The sequence below is a fragment of the Bufo gargarizans genome, chromosome 8, assembly GCF_014858855.1.
Source record: "Bufo gargarizans isolate SCDJY-AF-19 chromosome 8, ASM1485885v1, whole genome shotgun sequence".
Taxonomy (NCBI): domain Eukaryota; kingdom Metazoa; phylum Chordata; class Amphibia; order Anura; family Bufonidae; genus Bufo; species Bufo gargarizans.
The window spans coordinates 47,140,848-47,164,766 of NC_058087.1; the positions used below are offsets into that span (position 1 = coordinate 47,140,848).

At 42.8% G+C, this 23,919-nt stretch overlaps 1 protein-coding gene across 1 annotated transcript in view; it reads left to right on the plus strand.

Annotated features, from left to right (window-relative positions):
• Nucleotides 1–385, plus strand: part of PCBP3 (poly(rC) binding protein 3) — a 68,208-nt gene extending 67,823 nt beyond the window's left edge. The window contains exon 14 of the mRNA XM_044303902.1: nucleotides 294–385. Within this exon, the coding sequence (XP_044159837.1) occupies nucleotides 294–336 (43 nt within the window). The 3' untranslated portion in view covers nucleotides 337–385. The remainder of the gene's footprint in view (nucleotides 1–293) is intronic.
• The last annotated feature ends 23,534 nt before the right edge of the window (nucleotides 386–23,919 follow it).

Sequence of the window (23,919 nt, forward strand, 5' to 3'; positions counted from 1 at the left end):
TGCGATTGGCCAGCGCTGCAGCCTAGGAGAAGGAGACGCCCACAGGACAAGGGCAGACACCGCCTACTATAACTTAGTGAGTGAACATACCGGAGGTCATAACGGGAGAACGGAGCGGCACCCGGGGATAATAGTAAGTGCAGTGAGATCCCCGGGCGCCGCTCTCCATGGAAGCATACTTAGTTCACAATGTTTTTCAAGGTGAAAGGTCCTCTTAAAACAAACAATAAAAACTTCACTAAGTTTCAGTCTGCAATTTCCATTCCCCCATTTTCACCCCACCTTTTTCTCAGTTTGCAGCTACATCCAGAGGAATGGGATGGTGCAGACATTTAGGCAGTAAACCTGCCATATGTTACCAGACTCTGATGGTGCCAGAGAAGACACATCATGGTAATCGGTGGCCTTCCAATGTCATTTTGTGACCAGTGTGTTAAAGAAAGTGCCCTCATTCATATGGAAAATCATTCTACAGTATTTGTACAACTGTTGGCTGTTAGCTGTCCCTTCTACATCACAAGATGGATCTGCAATGTATTTCAACCAAACAATTCCTCAGCAGTCACGGTGCTCAACATAAAAGTTGGTGCTCGAGTGACTACACGGAATTGGTAGGAGTAGAAGATGAACTACAAAATGTAGACTAATTACCTTATTTTGACATCACGCATGATAAATCTCCACCGTCGCTTCTGCGCTTTGATCACCTCTGGTAAATTTTATGTTTTAGGGGGGTTCAAATGTATGATGCAGCCATTGACGAGTCTCAGTAATATGCAGCACTATATAAGTCAGCATAATAATAAATAGTAGTGATGTGTCTCTCATGTATCATGTTGCCCAGTGATGTAATGCACAGGGGACACGTCACTGCTGCAGGCAGTCATTGGCTGCAGCAGGCATGTGATCCCCAGGGAGTTTACCAGCAGGCACCGAGAGGGAGGTAGCAGGAGACTGAAGGAGCTGGAAACCAGTGGCGAGGATCGGGTAAGTATGCTTCTCTCCAGGGGGCGTTTCTAGCACCAGGCGAGGAGTGCGATGGCATGATGAGCCACCTCAAGGGGAGCACAGACCGGACACTATTAGGCAATTGCGAAACTGCTCATCTCTCCCTCAGGATGGTGATACAGTTGAATGCTGTGGCGGGGCACAGAAGCGATATCCCCCTGCCCAGCAGCCCCCTCTGATAAGGTTCAGCCTGTAGCCCGTCAGGGGCCAGCGCAGAGCTTGGTAGCCGAGAAGAGGCATGTGCCATGTAGTGCATCGCTGAGAGTGGCCTTGAGGTAAGTATTAGTGTCATGATAATACAACTGGCAGAATCCGTTATGAACTCATCCGGTTGTATTATATCCAAAATAGCAATGACGGATCAGGCACTAAAACCATTGTAAGTCAATGGGCGCCTGATCCGTTTTCTTTTGTGTCCGAGAAAACGGATCCGGTATCATTGACTTACATTTTGCTTCATGCCGGATCTGTCTTTCTCTGCATCCCATGCCAGAGAGAAAGAAAAATACTACTTGGGGACGGGGATGCAACCAAACGGAACGGAATGCACTCTGGTGCACTCCATTCCGTTCTGTTTTGTCCCTATTGACAATGAATGGGGACAAAACTTAAGGGGTTTCCTCCGGTTTTGAGATTCTAGGACGGCTCTTAATAGCGCAAAGGAAAAGTGCAGATGTGAAAGTAGCCATAGCTAGAATCCACTGCTGTAATGGCAGTCCTTGTCCTTCAGGGGGCCATGTGTCTTCACACATATCTTTCACTGTACAAAAGCCTGCTTTTAAAAGTTGGATTTGATGTGTATGTTTCCATTGTATCTTCCCAGTAAACACTTATAATTAAATCATTTCCATGCTTCTATTTTTGACAGGGTAGATCTCGCCTCGTCCCACTCATAGCTACATAATAACGTTTTTTGTAGCCATACTGTTTCCAACTTAGTAACGACTCCTGTAACTGACTAAGTTAATGTATGAATGTCGTTTATTGTCACACCCTACTCTTTATTACCACTACATGGAATCTAGCCACCCTTTGCTCACTGAACTGGGACACCCCATAAAACCACAGTGTATGAATCATAACCTCTTCCTGACCATAACCGTTACCCTGTGCCCATTACATCTCAGCTCTGACCATCCTGGTTCCAGCACAGCCGCTGCTACTTCACCCTAATCATACCTCTCTTTTTATGGGAATGTCTCAACATACCATAAGATTTGCCACTCAGTACTACTGAAACATTCTGTATGTGCAAAGTCATCATTGTCCTTCATGTTTTAAAGAAGGTGTTTTTTTCTATACATTTACCAGTTATTGATACATGGCTACTTTCACATCTGTGGTACTGCGATCTGGCAGCCAGTTCCGACAGAGAGTGCCGGGAATCAGTCAGACAAAAAACTGTCACTGCCAGATATCTGAGAAGCTCTGACAGACGTTTTTCAGAACCTCCTGCTTGAGGTTCTTTTGTTTTGCTTTTGTTTTGTCATCTCGTTTCCCTCTCTCAGCTGTCATCTAGTTGCACTGATTGCATCCCTTTAAATCCCCTCCCATACTGCATCACTTTGCGGTTTATACAACTTCCTGGAGTGTGCACATGCTGAAGGTTGCAACTGATGCTTCTACAGATAAGTCTGTTCCTTTGTTTGTGTTTTCCTGTTTGCTTGATCCTAGGTGACCCTGACCCCCTCCGTATTAAGTGTAGGGAGCCAGTTGTCGTGTCCCCTCACTATTATAGGGTGCTCAGGTGTCATACAGTCGAGGTACGAGGGCATGCAATTATCTATCATAGAGATCTTTGCATGGGCTGAGAAGTCAGGGAGAGCTCTAGGGCCTTTACAGGGCTCCCCCTTATGTTCCTTAGTTTGGGATCAAGTCAGTCTGATCTTCATTTGTTGTCTTCTAGTTTTCTGCAACACCATCCGTGACATTATAAACCGCCAAAACCGTCTTAAGCATGGATCCGGTTTCACTCTTGACTGAATGTATGCAGGGTATTTCACTGGAGGTAGCAGATCTCCATAAAACTGTATCTCAGTTTCAGAGTTTCAGAGTTTGTTCTAAGCCTAAGATCTCGCTTCCGGATACGTTCTCCGGGGGTAGTGAGAATTTTGTTCGTTTTAGAGAGGCTTGCAAACTCAATTTTCGCCTACTTCCCCATTCCTCTGGTGATGAGGAGCAGAGGGTCGGGATCATCATCTCGCTGCTCAGGGATAACTCTCAGTCTTAGGCCTTTTCACTACCGGTGGGGGCACGGCCCCTCCGATCCGTGGATGAGTTTTTTTGTAGCCCTGGGTAAGATATATGATGATCCGGATCGTATTGATCTGGCTGAATCTAGACTGCGTCTTTTATGCCAGGGTAAACAGTCCGCAGAGTTATACTGTTCAGAATTTCGGAGATGGGCAGCTGATTCTGGTTGGAATGATGCTGCACTCCGAAGTCAATTTTGCCATGGTCTTTCAGAGGGATTGAAGGATGCATTTGCCTTTCATGAGAGACCTGCCTCCTTGGAGTCTGCCATGTCTCGGGCTGTTCGCATTGACAGGCATCTTAGAGAGAGAGGAGAGATCACTCCTTCCTGTCATATTCAGTCCAAGGACAGTGGGTCTGTCTCGTTCAGTGCACAGGAGTCTGTCTCTCTCAATCCCCTTTGAGGAGGAGCCCATGCAGCTGGGTTTGCTTGCCTCTAATAATAGAGGATTCAGCTCTCCGAGGAGGGTTTGTTTCTGTTGTGGAGGTATAAATCATTTGGCGAATGTTTGCCCCTCTAGAAGATCCAGGGAGAGTTTTGAGGGTAATAAAGAAACAAAAAGAAATAAATCCTCTAAAAAATTTCCATCTGTTACCATTGGCAAGGTTGATGCGGAAATTGAAGCTTTTCCGTTTGCTTGTAGTTCTCATTTTGTCCTTCCTGCCAGGGTGGTGCTAGAGAGCAAGAACATTGTTTGTAAGATTTTTGTAGATAAAGGAGCAGCTGTCAATCTCATTGATAGTCAATTTGCTGTAACACATGGTTTCCAGGTATGCACTTTGGGAAAGGATATACCTGTTTTTGCTATTGATTCCGCTCCACTTTCTCAAAAATCGTTAAAGGGCATAGTTCACAATATCCGTTTGACTGTAAGTGATGCTCATGTTGAGGATGTGTCATGTTTCATCCTAAGCGGGTTACCTACTCCTCTAGTATTGGGGCTACCCTGGCTCACTTAACATAACCCCACCATTGATTGGCAAGCGAGGAAAATAAATGGTTGGAGTGACTTTTGCAGAGAGAATTGCCTCTCGACGTCTCTTTCAGAGGTTTCTATTAAGACTGTACCATCTTTTCTCTCTGAATTTTCAGATGTGTTTTCTGAGAGTGGTGTTCAGGAGCTGCCCCCTCATAGGGAGTAGGATTGCCCTATTAATCTCATCCAGGGCGCCAAGCTGCCTAAATCTCATTTATACAATCTCTCCCAACCTGAAAGGGTCACTATGCGTACTTCTATGCATATCTCTGAGAGCCTGAGAAAGGGACACATACGACCCTTGAAGTCACCTGTTGCCGCAGTTTTTTTTTTGTTAAGAAAAAAGATGGTTCTTTAAGACTATGTCTGGATTTCAGGGAGCTGAACAGTATCACAATTCGTGACCCTTATCCGCTTCCTCTGATCCCGGACCTGTTTAACCAGATTGTTGGGGCTAAAGTTTTTTCCAAGTTGGATAGAGAGGCTTACAACCTGGTCAGGGTCAGAGAAGGGGACGAATGGAAGATGGCCTTTAATACCCCTGAGGGCTATTTTGACAATTTGGTTATGCCTTTTGGTTTGAAGAATGCTCCAGCCGTCTTCCAACATTTTGTGAACAGCATTTTTTATCATTTAATGGGGAAATTTGTACTAGTGTATCTAGATGACATTTTGATTTTTTCTCCGGATTTCAAGACCCATAGGGACCACCTACGTCAAGTCTTGCTCATTCTGCGGGAGAATAAATTGTACGCTAAACTGGAAAAATGTGTGTTTGCGGTTCCAGAAATTCAATTTCTGGGGTTTCTTCTCTCCGCTTCTGGTTTTCGCATGGACCCCGAGAAGGTCCGCGTTGTGCTTGATTTGGAGCTTCCTGAGAATCAGAATGTGCTGATGCGCTTTTTGGGTTTTGCCAATTATTACAGGAAGGTTATTTAGAATTATTCCTCTGTTGTTAAGCCACTCACTAATAAGACTAGAAAGGGGGTAGATTTTTCCTCCTGGTCGGTAGAGGCGCGTAAGGCTTTTTCTAGTATCAAGGAGAGTTTTGTTTCTGCTCCCATCATGGTACAACCTGATGTCTCTCTGCCCTTCATTGTTGAGGTGGGTGTGGGTGCGGTCTTGTCTCAGGGTCACTCTCCTGCCAAATGGCGTCCGTGTGCCTTTTTCTCGAAGAAACTCTCCTCCTCAGAGAGAAATTACGATGTGGGAGATAGGGAGTTGTTGGCCCTCAAGTTAGCTTTTGAGGAATGGCGCCATTGGCTAGAGGGAGCCAGACACCCTATTACCGTTTTTACGGTTCGGTTGAGGGTTTTGTGGCAGCCTGCGAGACCTGCACTCGTGCCAAAGTCCCTCATTCACGGCCATCAGGTCCTCTCCTCCCGTTACCCATTCCTTCCCGTCCTTGGACACATCCGTCCATGGAATTCATTACGGACCTGCCTCGTTCCTCGGGGAAGACTGCGATTCTGGTGGTGGTGGACCATTTTAGCAAAATGGCGCATTTTATTCCTTTTCCTGGGTTGCCCAATGCTAAAACGCTGGCGCGGGCATTTATTGATCACATTGTCAAATTGCATGGTATTCCTTCAGACATAGTCTCTGATAGGGGCACGCAGTTTGTTTCCAGATTCTGGAAGGCTTTCTGTTCTCGCTTGGGGGTTCGGTTGTCATTCTCTTCTGCTTTCCACCTGCAGTCGAATGGCCAGACAGAGCGCGTCAATCAGAATCTGGAAACATATCTGCGCTGTTTTGTGGCGGAGAATCAGGATGATTGGTGTTCTTTTTTGTCCCTTGCTGAGTTTGCTTTAAATAACCGTCGTCAGGAGTCCTCTGATAAGTCCCTATTTTTTGGTGCATATGGGTTTCATCCGCAGTTTGGGACATTCTCTGGAGAGTGGTCTTCTGGCTTACCTGATGAGGAGAGATTCTTCTCGTCTTTGTCATCTATTTGGCAAAAGATTCAGGATAATCTAAAGAGCATGAGTGAGAGATATAAGCGTGTGGCGGATAAGAGACGTGTGCCTGGTCCGGACCTGAATGTTGGCGATCTGGTGTGGTTGTCTACAAAGAATATCAAATTGAAGGTTCTCTCCTGGAAGTTGGGTCCTAAGTTTATTGGGCCTTACAAAATCTTGTCCGTCATCAATCCTGTTGCCTACCGTCTGGATCTTCCTCAGACTTGGAAGATCCATAATGTTTTTCATAAGTTCATTAAAACCTTATGTCCAACCCACTGTACCCTCCTCTTTGCCTCCTCCTCCGATTATGGTTGATGGTTATCTTGAATTTCAGGTCTCTAGGATTGTGGATTCTCGTATTGTCTGCAGTTTTCTCCAGTACCTCGTTCATTGGGAGGGTTATGTTCCTGAGGAGAGGAGGAAGAGAGGATGTGGGTCCCAGTGACGAACATTAAGGCCACTCGTCTCATCAGGGCTTTCCATAGGTCCCATCCTGAGAAGGTGGGCTCTGAGTGTCCGGAGTCCACTCGTAGAAGGAGGGGTACTGTCACCGCCAGATATCTGAGAAGCTCTGACAGACGTTCTTTAGAACCTCCTGATTGAGGTTCTTTTGTTTTGCTTTTGTTTTGTCATCTCGTTTCCCTCTCTCAGCTGTCATCTAGTTGCACTGATTGCATCCCTTTAAATCCCCTCCCATACTGCATCACTTTGCGGTTTATACAACTTCCTGGAGTGTGCACATGCTGGATGCTGCAACTGATGCTTCTACAGATAAGTCTGTTCCTTTGTTTGTGTTTTCCTGTTTGCTTGATCCTAGGTGACCCTGACTCCCTCCGTATTAAGTGTAGGGAGCCAGTGGTCGTGTCCTCTCACTATTATAGGGTGTTCAGGTGTCATACAGTCGAGGCACGAGGGCATGAAATTATCTATCATAGAGATATTTGCATGGGCTGAAAAGTCAGGGAGAGCTCTAGGGCTTTTACAGGGCTCACCCTTATGTTCCTTAGTTTGGGATCAAGTCAGTCGGATCTTCATTTGTTGTCTTCTAGTTTTCTGCAACACCAGCCAGATCTTCACCAGACCCCATTATAGTTGCATCTAACAGTGCCGGATCCAGAGAATTCCAGCAGGCTGTGCTCTGCCAGAATCCATGCCGTAGATGTGAAAGTAGCCTACAACACTCCTACCTTGACTTCTGTCTGTGGATCTTAAAATATTTCCACCATAGGCACACACATATCGTATTCAATAACCTCACAGAATGAATAGGAAGTAACACATACTGTAAGTTATAGGCAGAGATTGTCATCACTCACATGTGTACCTGCCCTAATTGGGGCTCATACTCTAAAGCCCAAATTAAACTATCAGTATGTATTTGGAGTGACGGTAATCTACATATACAAGGGGGCCATGAAAACTCCATGCGGATGTTGCACTTGGTTAGATTTAGGCTACATTCACATAACCGTGTTTTGCGGACCGCAAATGGCTGGCACTATATAGAAAATGTCTATTCTTGTCCGGACAAGAATAGGAAATGTTCTATATTTTTGCCACGGAACAAAACTACGGATGCGGCCCTATTGAAATGAATGGGTCCACACCCGTTCTGCAAAATTGCGGAACAGATGCGGACCAATTCATACGGTCGTGTGAATGTAGCCTTAAACCCAGGATCCCCGCTCTGCAAGGAAATCGCCAATCACTAGTTTTTTTAGACTTAGCTCTCTGAGCCTTCCCTTCAGACAGTCAGAGTTAAATGATAAAATTATGAATAGTTACAGCCTGTACTGAAGCAGAGGCTATAAAAATCTGTATGCACTAAGCCCCCTAGTGGTAGCTGCAGGGAAATTCTATCACAGTTCAGGGTCTGACCCCCTCTCACCACTGGTCCTATTGCAGTATAGTGCTGAGTATGAATTTAAACGGGTTACCCCACCACAAATATCCCTATACAATGAATAGGGCATTTCAGATTTAAAAATCTTTTCATTTTTTATGTACATTTCCCTCTCTGGTAGCACCCCCTGCTGTTTCTCATGTGGCCAAAATTCTGGTCTGCCTTCTCCTGCATTCAGTGGCTTCCCTGCTCTCCTCTCCCTCTCAGTACTGGTGTAGTGATCTTATAGTGAATCGACCCAGACATTTTTTATTCATTTGTCCCTACTTTCTAATTCATAGAAATATTTAGCTATATCTCTCTAGACAGCGGAGAAGGAAAACGCATTGCATACCATAGAGCAGGTCTGACCAACTTGCAGCTCTCCAGCTGTTGTAAAACTACAACTCCCACCATGCCCTGCTGTAGGCTGATAGCTGTAGGTAGGCAGACTGGGCATGCTAGGAGTTGTATGTAGTTTTGCAACAGCTAGAGAGCCGCAGGTTGGCCATCCCTGCCATAGAGCTTCTTATTGCTGGAATCTCTGGTGCTCTCCTGGGATTGTGGGTACTTGATGAGCTGCTGTCCACCTACAGAACGGGAACAGAGAAGTTGTCCAGATAATGAAAAGTAAAAAAAAAGAAGCTGAGAATTACACTACAGAGCAGCATTTTTTGCATTTATATAGTTAAAGGGTTTATCCTATAAATAATGTAAAAAATGAATACATACATAATCTAGTCTATGACAATCTATTTCTAACAAAGCTAGAACCAATCATATAGTACTTCACATGGATCCAGAGATCTCCACATTGATTGCTCCAAATTTTGTTATTTCAAGTTGTCATCTGAGGGGGGTCCTTTCTTCTGTAGCTAGTGTGGCATCTCAGGGAGCAGGACAGAGAAATTGGAAAAAGTGCAAACAGCAGGTGGCGCTATATAGATACATTTCATTGAATAACTCACTGGCTATACTAAATTTTAAATTATATGCAAAACTTTACAAATTACAAAACTATTCAGATCTAGATGCTGTTTTTCAAATTATAGAATATTTTTCGTGGTGTACATTACTCCAGAATATTTTTTTTTTTTAATTCATGGGATAACCCCTTTAAGTTGCCAAAGGAAACTACAGGTTAAACTTGTTCATAACCAAAACTAAAAAGTTTCCATTATCATTGATTTTGGTTGTATAGGCATATTAGTCATACACTTATTTAACTACTAATTGATTAAAGGGGTTCTCCAGGTCTGTGCCTAAAAAGTCTCTTTTAGCTAACGTGTGAAGAGAAGACATTTTGAGCAGTACTTACCCTTCCTCCGCTCCGTGACCACCCAACTGGTTGCGGGCTATTCGCCTAACATTTTTTCCCCATGTTTACAGATACATTTTACAGATATTTTCCCCATGTTTACATCTATGCTGATAGATGTCACTGTACGGCATCCACCAGAGGAATCTGTTAAAGGTATAAGTGATGTATACACATTAAACATGGGGTAGCAACCTGATGTGAACACAGCCTATATATATATATATATATATATATATATATATATATATTAACATTCATAATTACTTTCAGTGGTACCAGTTCTTAAATAAGCACTCTCACAAACATTTTTATTCTCTGACCTGTTAGAAAGGTACATGATGTAACCAGTAGTGAAGGAAATCTTCTTTCCTTTGACTATGTTTGTGAATTATAACCTCCCTTCTGATCCTCACTCAGCTGTGTTATGCGACCAGCACTTTCACTTTCCAAATAACATGGCATCTTATGTGTGGTCAGAAAAACTCTATGGGCCAGATTTATCATTAGCTCAGGTCAGAATAATGGAGTGAAAAAGTCCCATAAAAAGTCCCTAACGCTAAAACTGCGCACAAATTTGAGACTTTTTTCTGCTCTGCACTATGCTCGCCAGTTTTCAGAAAGTGGGCGTGTTTTCTTATGTAAATGAATCTCTAGACAGATTTACTATTGGGACTATTTAAAAAGTCGCAATTTCACTCCAGTGAGGACCATGCTTATCTTATGAGACTTTTTAATAGAACATGCGACTTTTTCATAAAAACGTGCGACTTTATCATAAAAACGTGCGACTTTTGTAAAGCTGCTTACTGACGGATAAACTGCTACCGTCAAACCACATTTATTACAGCCTTAAAGGGCCGATCATAAATCTGACTTGGCTAAAACTGACTTTAGCCATATGTGAAAGTGGAGTGAGCTGTCAGAGTCATGATGAATCTGGCCCTGTGTGTTTCTATGGGATCCTCAATGTCAGTCTCATAAGAATGAATTAAGTAACTGACTTCCTGTCCTGTGTCAGTTGGAAATCAGAGTTCTGGTCACATGACACAGCTGAGGTTCAGAAGAGAGGTTGTAACTCACAAATGAAGTCACTGGTAAGAAAATGACCTTAACTACAATTTACATCATGTACCTTTCTAACAGGGCAGAGAATAAAATATTTGTGGGAGTTCTTCTTTAAAAGATAAAACTTACTGTGAAAGCCCTATAACATAATGGACATATTGGGCAGATCTACATGGAGTATAGTAGTAAAGTGTGGTTCCTTCTGCTCTGTCAAATGCTGGGTGGTATGCTTATACATTGAGACTGATTTACTAACATCTATTAAAGCTGTTAAGTAATTTGCTTTGGTTATCCTAACATTCAAGCTGCCATAGAAATGCAATATTTGTCTTGTGTGACTCTGGTCCCACAACAAATTTGACATGTGTTTCATTTGTGTTTTTGGATTAAGGCCAAGTGATAGGTCTCCTGCGACTTTCTGTTTTGTGTTTAGCTTGAGATCGCTTCCTGGTTCTCACTTCCATTCAACTGTTCAGTGTTGTTCGTGATCTGGCAAACAAGCAAACAGCCCCTAGAATGCTAGCTAAGAGAGCTATTTTACGAGATCCCTGTGTACTGTAGCATTCTGTATTGATGACAAACATATGTTGTTGCTTTTTTCTTTGTCGCTTTTTTTAATGTTCATTTTTCTCTTAATTCAGCACTCTCCATGTCTGCCTTCAATTACATACACTGCTGCTAATTCCTAGCTGGACAGGACGCATTGTAATGTTCAGTCTGTGATTATAATTACTACAAGGACTCCTTCTCCCTATTGGAAATTACTTCCAATTTACAAACAATTGGTTAGGTCTAGGGATGAGCGTATCGACTTTGGATGAAACATCCAAAGTCGATTCACATAAAACTTTGTTCCAATACTGAACGGAGCAGGAGCCCCGTACAGTATTAGAATGTATTGGCTCCGATGAGCCGAAGTTATTGCTTCGCGAAGTCTCGCAAGACTTAAGGTAATAACTTCATAAATAAATTTGTACTGTAAAAAAACTTTTCCCGAACTCAGGTTTGGTTCGAAGGTACCACTTGGAACCGAACCCGAGTTTGGGAAATAGTTTTAAGTTTTATGCAAATCAACTTTGGATGTTTCATCTGAAGTCGATTCACTCATCCCTAGTTAGGTTTATTCTTGAAAAAGTGGTACTACACTGTAAAGGGACACTTCCGTCAGAACAGGGCATTTAAAAAAAAACTCAATATTCATAGAAAACTATTTTTTTTTTATAATTGCCTTTTTTTCCTCTTTATGACAGTATTATACCACCGAAAATAAGAGAGTTTTTCTGAGACTTTTTTTTACGTATAACCTAGCAGCCTCTGGATAGGTCATCAGTATTTGAATGATGGGGGTCCGACACCCGGGACCCCTGCCGATCAGCTGTTTGAGAAGGCATTGGCCCTCACAGTGCCATGGCCTTCTTGCAATTTTTCCTAGGCCATGTGACGTGACGTTCATTTGTCACATGACCCAGACATAGCTCAGCCCCATTGAAGTGACAGCACAGCTGCTATCAAATGGACACAGTTGTGTTTGGTGAGCTTCTCAAACAGCTGATCGGCGGAGGTTCCGGGTGTCCTCATGAACTCAATTCCTACAGAGATTCAGCTGAAGATCATATTAAACTGTATTCAGGACCATAATCCCTGGCAAGCAGAGCAGAGAGGAGGATGAGGCAGATCTTTACCGCACTGCTCTGAAGTAACTTGTCCTCCTGTGTGAAAAGGACAGGTTTTGTGTGTACTAATAGGATGGCGGCCATTTTATTTCTCCTAATGATTGCTCCCCAGAGAAAACTAGCTATTATAACTAATGAAAGGTATTTGGGAATTTATTTATAATAAAGTAATATTTACGTTTTTCATTTTCTTAATTCCTGGAGAATCCCTTTAATGGAGGCTGTTTGCCTTGCTGGCAGTTCAAACAAATGAGAAAGTTTAAGAGCCACGACGGGAAGAAGAATAAAGTGAAGAAGAAAGTTACTACCATGTTTTTTGCTTTATAAGATGCACTTTTCCCCCCTAAAGTGGGGGAAAAATGTCAGCGCATCTGATAAAGTGAACATTACTGAGCATTTCTATAACGAAATTGTTCTAATCTAATCTGAGGTCTGATATGGGGTCTTATCTGAAGTGTGATGAAGATTGGGGGTCTGTTCTGAGGTCTAATGAAAAATATTATTTTTCTTATTTTCCTCTAAAACTTAGATGTGTCTTATCATCAGAAATGTCTTATAAAGTAGAAAATATGGTACATAAAGAGTATTCATATATACCCGGTAGGTTACGTGCTTAAAAGTGTTGTCCGGGCTTTTATCAGCCAATATCAGATCAGCAGGAGTCCGACAACATAGGTCTCTGCCATAGACAGCAGCAGCAGACAGAAAGAGAGAAGGGAGACGGCACATGCACAGTGCCCAGCCGTCTCCTCATACAGCTGATCGGCGGGAGTGCCGGGTGTCGGGGCCCTGCCGATCTGATATTGATGAGATGGGAGTGTCCCTGTAAACATCATCCAAGTCTATTATTATTGTACAGGGCTTAGCTTTTATAAATTATCTATATTTAGAAAAAACCTAAATAAAATAATAAACCGCACATTACGTCAGCATCAGGAGCAGCAATATTTTCCATGGAAAACTTAGAGTCATCTCGTAAGTGGAGGTCAGGCCTGTCTTTTAGTTCCCTGTCTGGAAAATCGACGGCATCATACAACTTGCTCAGTTTTGTGGGAGTGCAGCAACTTGGTTCTAATGCATCATGGGTAATTGTGTTCTCCCTCATTCACAGAAAAATAATACATTGATCTAGTAGTGGAAAAAAAAAATATTTGCATGTATAAAGGAGATGAGGGAGAGGGAAGTCATGGCCGAGCAGCTAAGCGCAGGCAACATAAACACGCCCTGCACTTGTGTAAATTCTTCTTAATTTCTGCCTGCTGTCCGCTGTTTAGTAATGGACTCCCCACGATAAATTTATTAACTAAAACCACAAGGATTCGGCTCCCAGGGAGAATCGGGGTGGGGGCTGGAAAGCTTTAAGGGTTTTAGGACTCACATTGTTTTAGTTAGGATTACCAGATGTTCTGTTTAGTGTATGTGCCTCTCCTAACGTGGAATAAATAATGAATTCCAAAGAGCCCCCTTCTTGCTGTCACATAAGTTATTACCACATAATTGTTCAGCTTTTTCATAAAATTGAGAGCCGAGCTGCCCCTTACCCTCTGCTTTCATCTGGTTTTATTGGGAGTCTTGCCTATTGCTGCAGAACCTGATGTAAAAGCCCCCAGACAACAAACATATGTTAAAATCACCCCCCCCCCCACACACACACAAAATAGAAGTGCCCTTAGTGTGGGTTCACATCACGTTTTATATGTCCATATGATGTATATGTTAGAAAAAAAAGGAAACAAAAATGTAGCACACCACGTTCTTGTATCCTGCTAAACAAAGTATGCTTTTTTTTTTCCACTGGTCTCTATGGTGAATTAGTCTGAGGCATCCGTTTAACATATACGTTTTTTGTATATGTTAAATGGATGGGAAAAACGTGGAGAGACTGCCGTAATATCTCCCTGTCCGGTATCACTATAAGGGCTCATGCAGACTTTTTTCCCCCGGCTGGGCCCGTATTGCAGCCTGCAAACAGCAGGTCTGCAATATACGGGCCCTGGCCGTTTGTGCACTGCATCACTGAGGTGAACCCATTCACTTGAATTGGTCCGCAATCCGGAAGGTGCGGAAGGGAGGCACGGAACCCTACGGAAGCACTATGGAGAACGGTGTGTGCCGTGGACAGATCACGGACCCATTCAAGTTAAATGAGTCTGGATGGAATGGCCTGGCAACGGCCATCTGCATGAACCCTAAAATAGATTAGCCATTAAAGGGGGCTTTTTATCAGTTCCATGCTGTCCTAACAACAGATGTGGTAAAATCTTACCTCATTACAGAACTCATGGGTATGCGCTGGAGCTGTGAGGATTTTAACGGGAATGTGTCATCACAAAACGACCTATTATTGAAATCATATTTTATGTTTAACATATTTTTAAAGAATTCTAATTCTAGGAAGTCTAGTAATAGGTGCCACTTCTTGGTCTGTACAGATCACTTTACTGCAGTCATCTGCTTATCTGTCATTATAATCCTGCCCGTAAAGATATCACCTCTGTGTATCGATAAGACCACAATTTACAATAGGTGATTGTCAAAGCTTATCTATTCTTTCCTTGTACACTGACCTCTGCTCAGGTCACAGAGCACGCCTAGAAAGCTCTCCCACAAAAGTCAATGAGGTCCCCTCCTGACCATTGTGTCTATGGCCCATGTGGCTGCCGTAAAGCAATTTTCCTAATGATTTCTAAATGCTGTTAAGAAGCGCTCAGGCAAGATGGCCGCCCCCATAATCATGTTCAGAAAGAGAATTAAAAAAATCTGCAATCAGAAAAAAAAAAAAAAAAAAAAAAAAAAATAAGTATATGTGTCACTATCTGGTTTTAACTGGCAGATAACATTTTCGTGACATTTCCTTTAAAATTAGGGCAGTGTAAAACTGGTGGCAGGTTCCAGATCTGCATGCTTCTTCCAGCTCTACCTCAACATTTCTGGGAGGCAGACTCCCTCTCCTCCTCTAGTTTGCTTTCTGCATCTCCACGCACCATTTGGCTATATAGTTAGGGCGGGTTCACATTGGCGTTATGAAATTCCATAATAGGTTCCATTATACATTACTGAAACAATAGTCCTGTCGACAGGAAGGCAAACAAGCCGAGAGTTTGCCATGCTGCGGCCGGACCTCTGGCCCTTATTATAGTGAATGAGGTCAGAGTGGACTTCCGGAGGCATGGTGGGCTAACGTTAACATGGATCCGCAGGCTGTTCCCCTGCCGGACCCTGCTGCCGCAAGTGTGAAAGTAGCCTTATACAGGTCCTTCTCAAAAAATTAGCATATTGTGATAAAGTTCATTATTTTCTGTAATGTACTGATAAACATTAGACTTTCATATATTTTAGATTCATTACACCCACTGAAGTAGTTCAAGCCTTTTATTGTTTTAATATTGATGATTTTGGCATACAGCTCATGAAAACCCAAATTTCCTATCTAAAAAAATTAGCATATTTCATCCGACCAATAAAAGAAAAGTGTTTTTAATACAAAAAAAGTCAACCTTCAAATAATTATGTTCAGTTATGCACTCAATACTTGGTCGGGAATCCTTTTGCAGAAATGACTGCTTCAATGCGGCGTGGCATGGAGGCAATCAGCCTGTGGCACTGCTGAGGTGTTATGGAGGCCCAGGATGCTTCGATAGCGGCCTTAAGCTCATCCAGAGTGTTGGGTCTTGCGTCTCTCAACTTTCTCTTCCCAATATCCCACAGATTCTCTATGGGGTTCAGGTCAGGAGAGTTGGCAGGCCAATTGAGCACAGTAATACCATGGTCAGTAAACCATTTACCAGTGGTTTTGGCACTGTGAGCAGGTGCCAGGTCGTGCTGAAAATGAAATCTTCATCTCCATAAAGCTTTTCAGCAGATGGAAGCATGAAGTGCTCCACAATCTCCTGATAGCTAGCTGCATTGACCCTGCCCTTGATAAAACACAGTGGACCAACACCAGCAGCTGACATGGCACCCCAGACCATCACTGACTGATGGTACTTGACACTGGACTTCAGGCATTGTGGCATTTCCCTCTCCCCAGTCTTCCTCCAGACTCTGGCACCTTGATTTCCGAATGACATGCAACAGTCCAGTGCTGCTTCTCTGTAGCCCAGGTCAGGCGCTTCTGCCGCTGTTTCTGGTTCAAAAGTGGCTTGACCTGGGGAATGCGGCACCTGTAGCCCATTTCCTGCACACGCCTGTACACGGTGGCTCTGGATGTTTCTACTCCAGACTCAGTCCACTGCTTCCGCAGGTCCCCCAAGGTCTGGAATCGGTCCTTCTCCACAATCTTCCTCAGGGTCCGGTCACCTCTTCTCGTTGTGCAGCGTTTTCTGCCACACTTTTTCCTTCCCACAGACTTCCCACTGAGGTGCCCTGATACAGCACTCTGGGAACAGCCTATTCGTTCAGAAATTTCTTTCTGTGTCTTACCCTCTTGCTTGAGGGTGTCAATGATGGCCTTCTGGACAGCAGTCAGGTCGGCAATCTTACCCATGATTGCAGTTTTGAGTAATGAACCAGGCTGGGAGTTTTTAAAAGCCTCAGGAATCTTTTGCAGGTGTTTAGAGTTAATTAGTTGATTCAGATGATTAGGTTAATAGCTCTTTTAGAAAACCTTTTCATGATATGCTAATTTTTTTAGATAGCAATTTGGGGTTTTCATGAGCTGTATGCCAAAATCATCAATATTAAAACAATAAAAGGCTTGAACTACTTCAGTTGGTGTGCAATGAATCTAAAATATATGAAAGTCTAATGTTTATCAGTATATTACAGAAAATATTGAACTTTATCACAATATGCTAATTTTTTTAGAAGGACCTGTACACCTGATACGCAGCAGTTTAAAGCCCCAGTGAATATTGACACCCCGTGAACGCAATAATGGGACACTGAGTAGTTGTCATGGCAGCCAGGGAGCATCTGAAGGCCCCCAGGCCTGCCATGTTCTGACCTCTATTACATCATGTAATAGGAGATATGTAAAAATCCCTATACACTGTTATACAGACGTCATACAGTGTATAGTACAAGCAATAAATTACAGGTTCCATTCTATTAAAAGGACTAAAATAATTTTAAAGGTGAACAAAGTTTTGATAACTATTAGAAAAATATTAACAAAATAATATTCACATTTCCCATATAATCTGGACACTCTGCAAAGTTACAATCAGTAGTGGTATGTCCTTCCTCTGTTTGCACATACACACAGGGTTGCTCAGGGGTGGCAGACTTGCTGGTTTTAGTCCAAGACCTGAATATTATACAGGTACATTGGCTGCTATCAGAATGCTCTAACCCTCAGCTGCGGCTGGAACTCTTCTGCAATGTTTGTTTCAGGTGCCTGAGTTAGTTTCTGAGGTGTGGTACCACTATGACTAGTACCAATCACTCTACTACAACCAGTCCACTATCTAGCTAGTTACTACACAGGTATATTGCTAGCTTTGTTACTAGCAGTAGCTTCACAGCTCACTCTGCAGCCATCACTATTTATCGTGCATGCAGTTATGTCATTCCCAGTGCCGTATACCACAGTACACTATATCCAAAGGGTACCTGCCTCCTCAAAATACTGATTGAGGGATGCTACATACCTGCTTCCACCAAATATTGATTCAGTGGTTCTATATACCTGTTTACACAAAATGCTTGAGGGGTGAGATATACCTGCTTCTACAAAATACTGATTATGGGGTTCTATATACAGTAGCTGCTTCCATAAAATACTGATTGAGGGGTGCGATATACCTGCTTCCTCCAAATATTGATTCAGGGGTTCTATATACCTGTTTCCACAAAATACTGATTGAGGGATGCTACATACCTGCTTCCACCAAATATTGATTCAGTGGTTCTATATACCTGTTTCCACAAAATGCTAATTGAGGGGTGAGATATACCTGCTTCTACAAAATACTGATTAAGGGGTTGTATATACCTGCTTCCACAAAATACTGATTGAAGGTTGCGATATACCTGCTTCCACCAAATATTGATTGAGGCCTGCGATACACAGGCTTCCACAAAATAATGATTGAGGGGTGCAATATACCTGCTTCCACCAAATATTGATTAAGGTGTTCTATATACCTCTTTCCACAAAATACTGATTGAGGGGTGCGATATACCTGCTTCTACAAAATACTGATTAAGGCGTTCTATATACCTACTTCTACAAAATACTGATTGAGGGGTACGATATACCAGCTTCCACCAAATATCGATTGAGGCCTGAAATACACCAGCTTCCACAAAATACTGATTGAGGGGTGCGATATACCTGCTTCCACCAAATATTGATTCAGGTGTTCTATATACCTGCCTCCACAAAATACTGACTAAAGGGTGGGATACAGTCCTAAACTCAGTATCTGAGGAAAGGGATTTAGGGGTCATTATTTCAGAAGACTTAAAGGTAGGCAGACAATGTCATAGAGCAGCAGGAAATGCTAGCAGAATGCTTGGGTGTATAGGGTGAGGCATTAACAGTAGAAAGAGGGAGGTGCTCATGCCGCTCTACAGAGCACTAGTGAGACCTCATTTGGAGTACTGTGCTCAGTACTGGAGACCATATCTCCAGAAGGATATTGATACTTTGGAGAGAGTTCAGAGAAGAGCTACTAAACTAGTACATGGATTGCAGGATAAAACTTACCAGGAAAGATTAAAAGACCTTAACAAGTATAGCTTGGAAGAAAGATGAGACAGAGGGGATATGATAGAAACTTTTAAATACATAAAGGGAATCAACAAGGAAAAAAAGGAGAGAATATTTAAAAGAAAAAAACTGCTACAAGAGGACATAGTTTTAAATTAGAGGTCAAAGGTTTAAAAGTAATATCAGTGGGTATTAGAGGTCCGTTTGTGCAGGCAGTCAGGGCCCTTTATTCCACTCCGGTTGCCTACCTTAAACTTCCATCCATAAACCCTGCTCCCATCCAAATACTCAGGGGTACAGGTCAGGGGTGCCCTCTCTCCCCGGCTCTCTTTGCTCTAGCAATGGAACCCCTTGCCATTTATATCAGAAATGACCAGAATGTTACGGGGATCAAAGTGGGAAAACGCGAAATACAAGCTGAGCTTGTTTGCGGATGACCTCCTCTTATCCCTTACAAACTCTTTTGTTTCCCTACCAAACTTTTTACAAATCCTGAAATTCTTTTCAGAAGCCTCTGGGCCTCATGTCAATCATCAAAAATCAGAACTTATGTTATGCAATGCCCCCCCCATCACTAAAGTCACTCCTATTGCAAAACTTCCAGTTCCAACATTCACCCAACCATATCCCATATTTGGGTACTGTAGTGCCCAACCAACCACACATGATGTATAAGTTGAACTATACTCCTCTATACTGGGCAATTAGAGAAGATCTCAAAACCTGGAGCACATTACCAATATCATGGATAGGTAGAATACACATAATAAGAATGATAGTCCTGCCTAAGCTCCTATATCTTTTCCGTACCATACCACTACAAATGCCGAGTCGGGATCTCCATGACCTACAAAGGGTTGTAATGAAATTCATTTGGGGCAATAAACGTGCCCTTATCGCTCGGGCTACTATGTGTCGACATAAAACACAGGGGGGCCTTTCAGTACCCGACTTCATAAAATACTATAAAGCAGCTAGACTAGCTCAGCTTTTCCTGACGCATCTGAAACCAGAGACACACCCCTTATGGGTCTCAATAGAACAGTCACTTCTTGCTCCTTGGTCGTGGAGAGCCCTACTCTGGACTACCCTACCTGTTCAAACTCGCCGTTATCTTATCAAGCTCTATTGATGTGAAGATCTGTTAGGTTCAGGTTGGGCCTTCAGTCTAAACACACACCACTTCTCCACATAATGGCAACCGTGCCTTCCCACCAGGGCTTAGGACAGCCGATTTCAGCTGGTGGATCAACAACAAATGTATAATGTTACATAAGTTCTTGGTCAGGGGTAAATTGATCAGTAGAACTACAGGCAACAGCACACTGCTATTCAATTGCACAAAGATATAAGCAAACACTGAAAAAATAATGGCGGCTTGGTGGCCATACTTACTGCAAGTGCAGTTAGAAGCTCTTTGCGCATATAATTGATCAATACATATGTCGAGCCCATCTACCAGACGTCAAGGTGGCTTCTAATCAGATGGGTCCTACTCTAACATGCCTCTTCTGGGCTTACAGCCTACAATCTGGGCAAAGTAGTACCAAGCTGTATCCTACATATGCCTCTCTCAGGCTGTGAGCCTGCAGTATGGGCAAAGTAGAATACAGCTGTACAAGCTATCTAATTAAAAGCACATGGTAAATGGGCGGTGGTGCACGGTTCAATCTCACCTCCAGAGGGCGCCACCCCCCAGTGGCAGTGACTATAGGGAGGAAAAACAAACATACGTCTGGTAGATGGGCTTGACATATGTATTGATCAATTATATGCGCAAAGAGCTTCTAACTGCACTTGCAGTAAGTATGGCCACCAAGCCGCCATTATTTTTTCAGTGTTTGCTTATATCTTTGTGCAATTGACTAGCAGTGTGCTGTTTGGGTTTAAATGGAAATCTGATACGTTAAGTTTTCAAGCAGTTATAGATAGAGTCAATGGGATTCTATTATATGAAAAACTCTCAGCCATTCGTATGGACGCATTTGAGGCTTTTGAAAAACTATGGGAGCCCTGGGTTTCCTTCTCCTACTCCACCAATGTACAACACAGTTTATCGTTGTAATATCTGATGCACCTTGTATGGAGGCTTCAATTACACAAGGCTTATAGACCACTTGAACATATACGGTTGTAATACTCTATGCCATTTCTTGGCAAATAACTGCTATAGAATGTCCTTTTGCTTATTGTTAATGTAATTTGATTTTATTTCTTTGTTTTTATTCTGTGTATGATCAAAATATATATACCACTGGTATCTCATGATGCATTTATGATGCTATAAATTTTTAATAAATCATTTGAAACATAAAAGTAATATCAGGAAGTATTACTTTACTGAGAGAGTAGTGGATGCATGGAATAGCCTTCCTGCAGAAGCGGTAGCTGCAAATACGGTGAAGGAGTTTAAGCATGCATGGGATAGGCATAAGGCCATCCTTCATATAAGATAGGGCCAAAGGCTATAGTATTCAGTATATTGGGCAGACTAGATGGGCCAAATGGTTCTTATCTGCCGACACATTCTATGTTTCTATGTTTCTATACACCTGCTTCTACAAAATACTGATTAAGGGGTTCTATATACCTGCTTCCACAAAATACTGATTGAGGGCTGCGATATACCTGCTTCTACAAAATACTGATTAAGGGGTTCTATATACCTACTTCCACAAAATACTGATTGAGGGGGTGCGATATACCTGCTTCTACAAAATACTGATTAAGGGTTTCTATATACTTGCTTCCACAAAATTCTGATTGAGGGGGGCGATATACCTGCTTCCACCAAATATTGATTGAGGCCTGCAATATACCGATTTCCACAAAATACTGATTGAGGGGTGCGATATACCTACTTTCACCAATTATTGATTAAGGGGTTCTATATACCTGCTTCCACAAAATTCTGATTGAGGGGTGTGATATACCTGCTTCGACAAAATACTGATTAAGGGATTTGATATACCTGCTTCCACAAAATACAGATTGAGGGGTGCGATATACCTGCTTCCACAAAATACTGATTAAGGGGTTTGATATGCCTGCTTCCACAAAATAGTGATTGAGGGGTGTGATATACCTGCTTCCACAAAATACTGATTAAGAGGTTTGATATACCTGCTTCCAAAAAATACAGATTGAGGGGTGCGATATACCTGCTTCCACAAAATACTGATTATGGGGTATGATATACCTTCTTCCAGAAAATACTGATTGATGGGTGCGATATACCTGCTTCCACCAAATATTGATTCAGGTGTTCTATATACCTGTTTCGACAAAATACTGATTGAGGGGTGGGATATACCTGCTTCTACAAAATACTGATTAAGGGTTTCTATATACCTGATTCCGCAAAATACTGATTGAGGGGTGAAACATACCTGCTTCTACCAAATATTGATTCAGATGTTCTATATACGAGTTTCTACAAAATACTGATTGAGGGGTGGGATATACCTGCTTCTACAAAATACTGATTTAAGGGGTTCTATATACCTGCCTCCACAAAATACTGATTAAAGGGTGGGGTACACCTGCTTCTGAAAAATATTGATTAAGGGGTTCTATATACCTGCTTCCACAAAATACTGATTCAGGGGTGCGATATACCTGCTTCCACCAAATATTGATTGAGGCCTGCGATACACCGTGTTTCACAAAATACTGATTGAGGGGTTTGATATACCTGCTACCACCAAATATTGATTCAGGGGTTCTATATACCTGTTTCTACAAAATCCTGATTGAGGGGTGCGATATACCTGCTTCTACAAAATACTGATTAAGGGGTTCTATATACCTGCCTCCACAAAATACTGATTGAAGGGTGCGATATACCTGCTTTTACAAAATACTGATTAAGGGGTTCTATATACCTACTTCCACAAAATACTTATTGAGGGGTGCGATATACCTGCTTCCACCAAATATTGATTCAGGTGTTCTATATACCCGTTTCCACAAAATACTGATTGAGGGGTGCGATATGCCTGCTTCTACAAAATACTGATTAAGGGGTTCTATATACCTGCCTCCACAAAATACTGATTGAAGGGTGCGATATACCTGCTTTCACCAAATATTGATTCAGGTGTTCTATATACGAGTTTCCACAAAATACTGATTGAGGGGTTGGATATGCCTGCTTCTACAAAATACTGATTAAGGGGTTCAATATACCTGCTTCCACAAAATACTGATTGAGGAGTGCAATATACCTGCTTCCACCAAATATTGATTTAGGTGTTCTATATACCTGTTTCCACAAAATACTGATTGAGGGGTGCGATATGCCTGCTTCTACAAAATACTGATTAAGGGGTTCTATATACCTGCTTCCACAAATACTGCTCTTCTCTAGGGACTTTGGCACTGGGTCATTTTGAAAATGACAGGCAGAGGAAGAAGCAGGTCGTTCCGCAGGGGTGGTAGGGGTCGGGCAGGTGCACCAGGTCGGAGCCTAAGTGGGAAGTTGGAGAAGGTGTGTGCAATTACGTCAAAAGACACACCAGAGTTGGTTGAGTGGCTTACTCAGCCTTCCGCTTCTGCACCCTCCTCATCCTCTGTATCTGCACCCTCCTCACTCTCTGCTGTGTGCACCCCCAAAGACACCACCACCACCATAGCCTCTCCACTCGATTCAGAGGAATAATTTTACAATCCATTCCCAGACCTCACCGATGAGCTGCCATTCTTGGCATCGGATGAGTAAGAGGAGGTAGCAACGGCAGCCACCCAGCGGTCTGACGATAGTACCCAGATCAGCTCAAGGAGGGTGGTCCCCGCTGTTGCTGCCTACTCCGAGATCTCTAATTTCAGTGGTGGTGAAGGTGACGATGATGACATGTCAATGGACATCACGTGGGTGCCCACAAGAGAGGATGGGAGTACGGAGCAGCAGATAGGGAGGAGAAGGAGGAGACACAGGCAGAACTCGCAGTGCACAGGAGGCAAAAAGCAGACTGAAAATGTATCTGGAGCTATCCACCATGCACGGTCACATCTTGCACTCTCAGGAACCCTGCATATGGCTCCGCAGTGCGGGCTTTTTTTAACGTGTCAGCTGCTGAAAATAATGTTGCCATCTGCAGCCTGTGCTGTCAACGCATAAGCCAC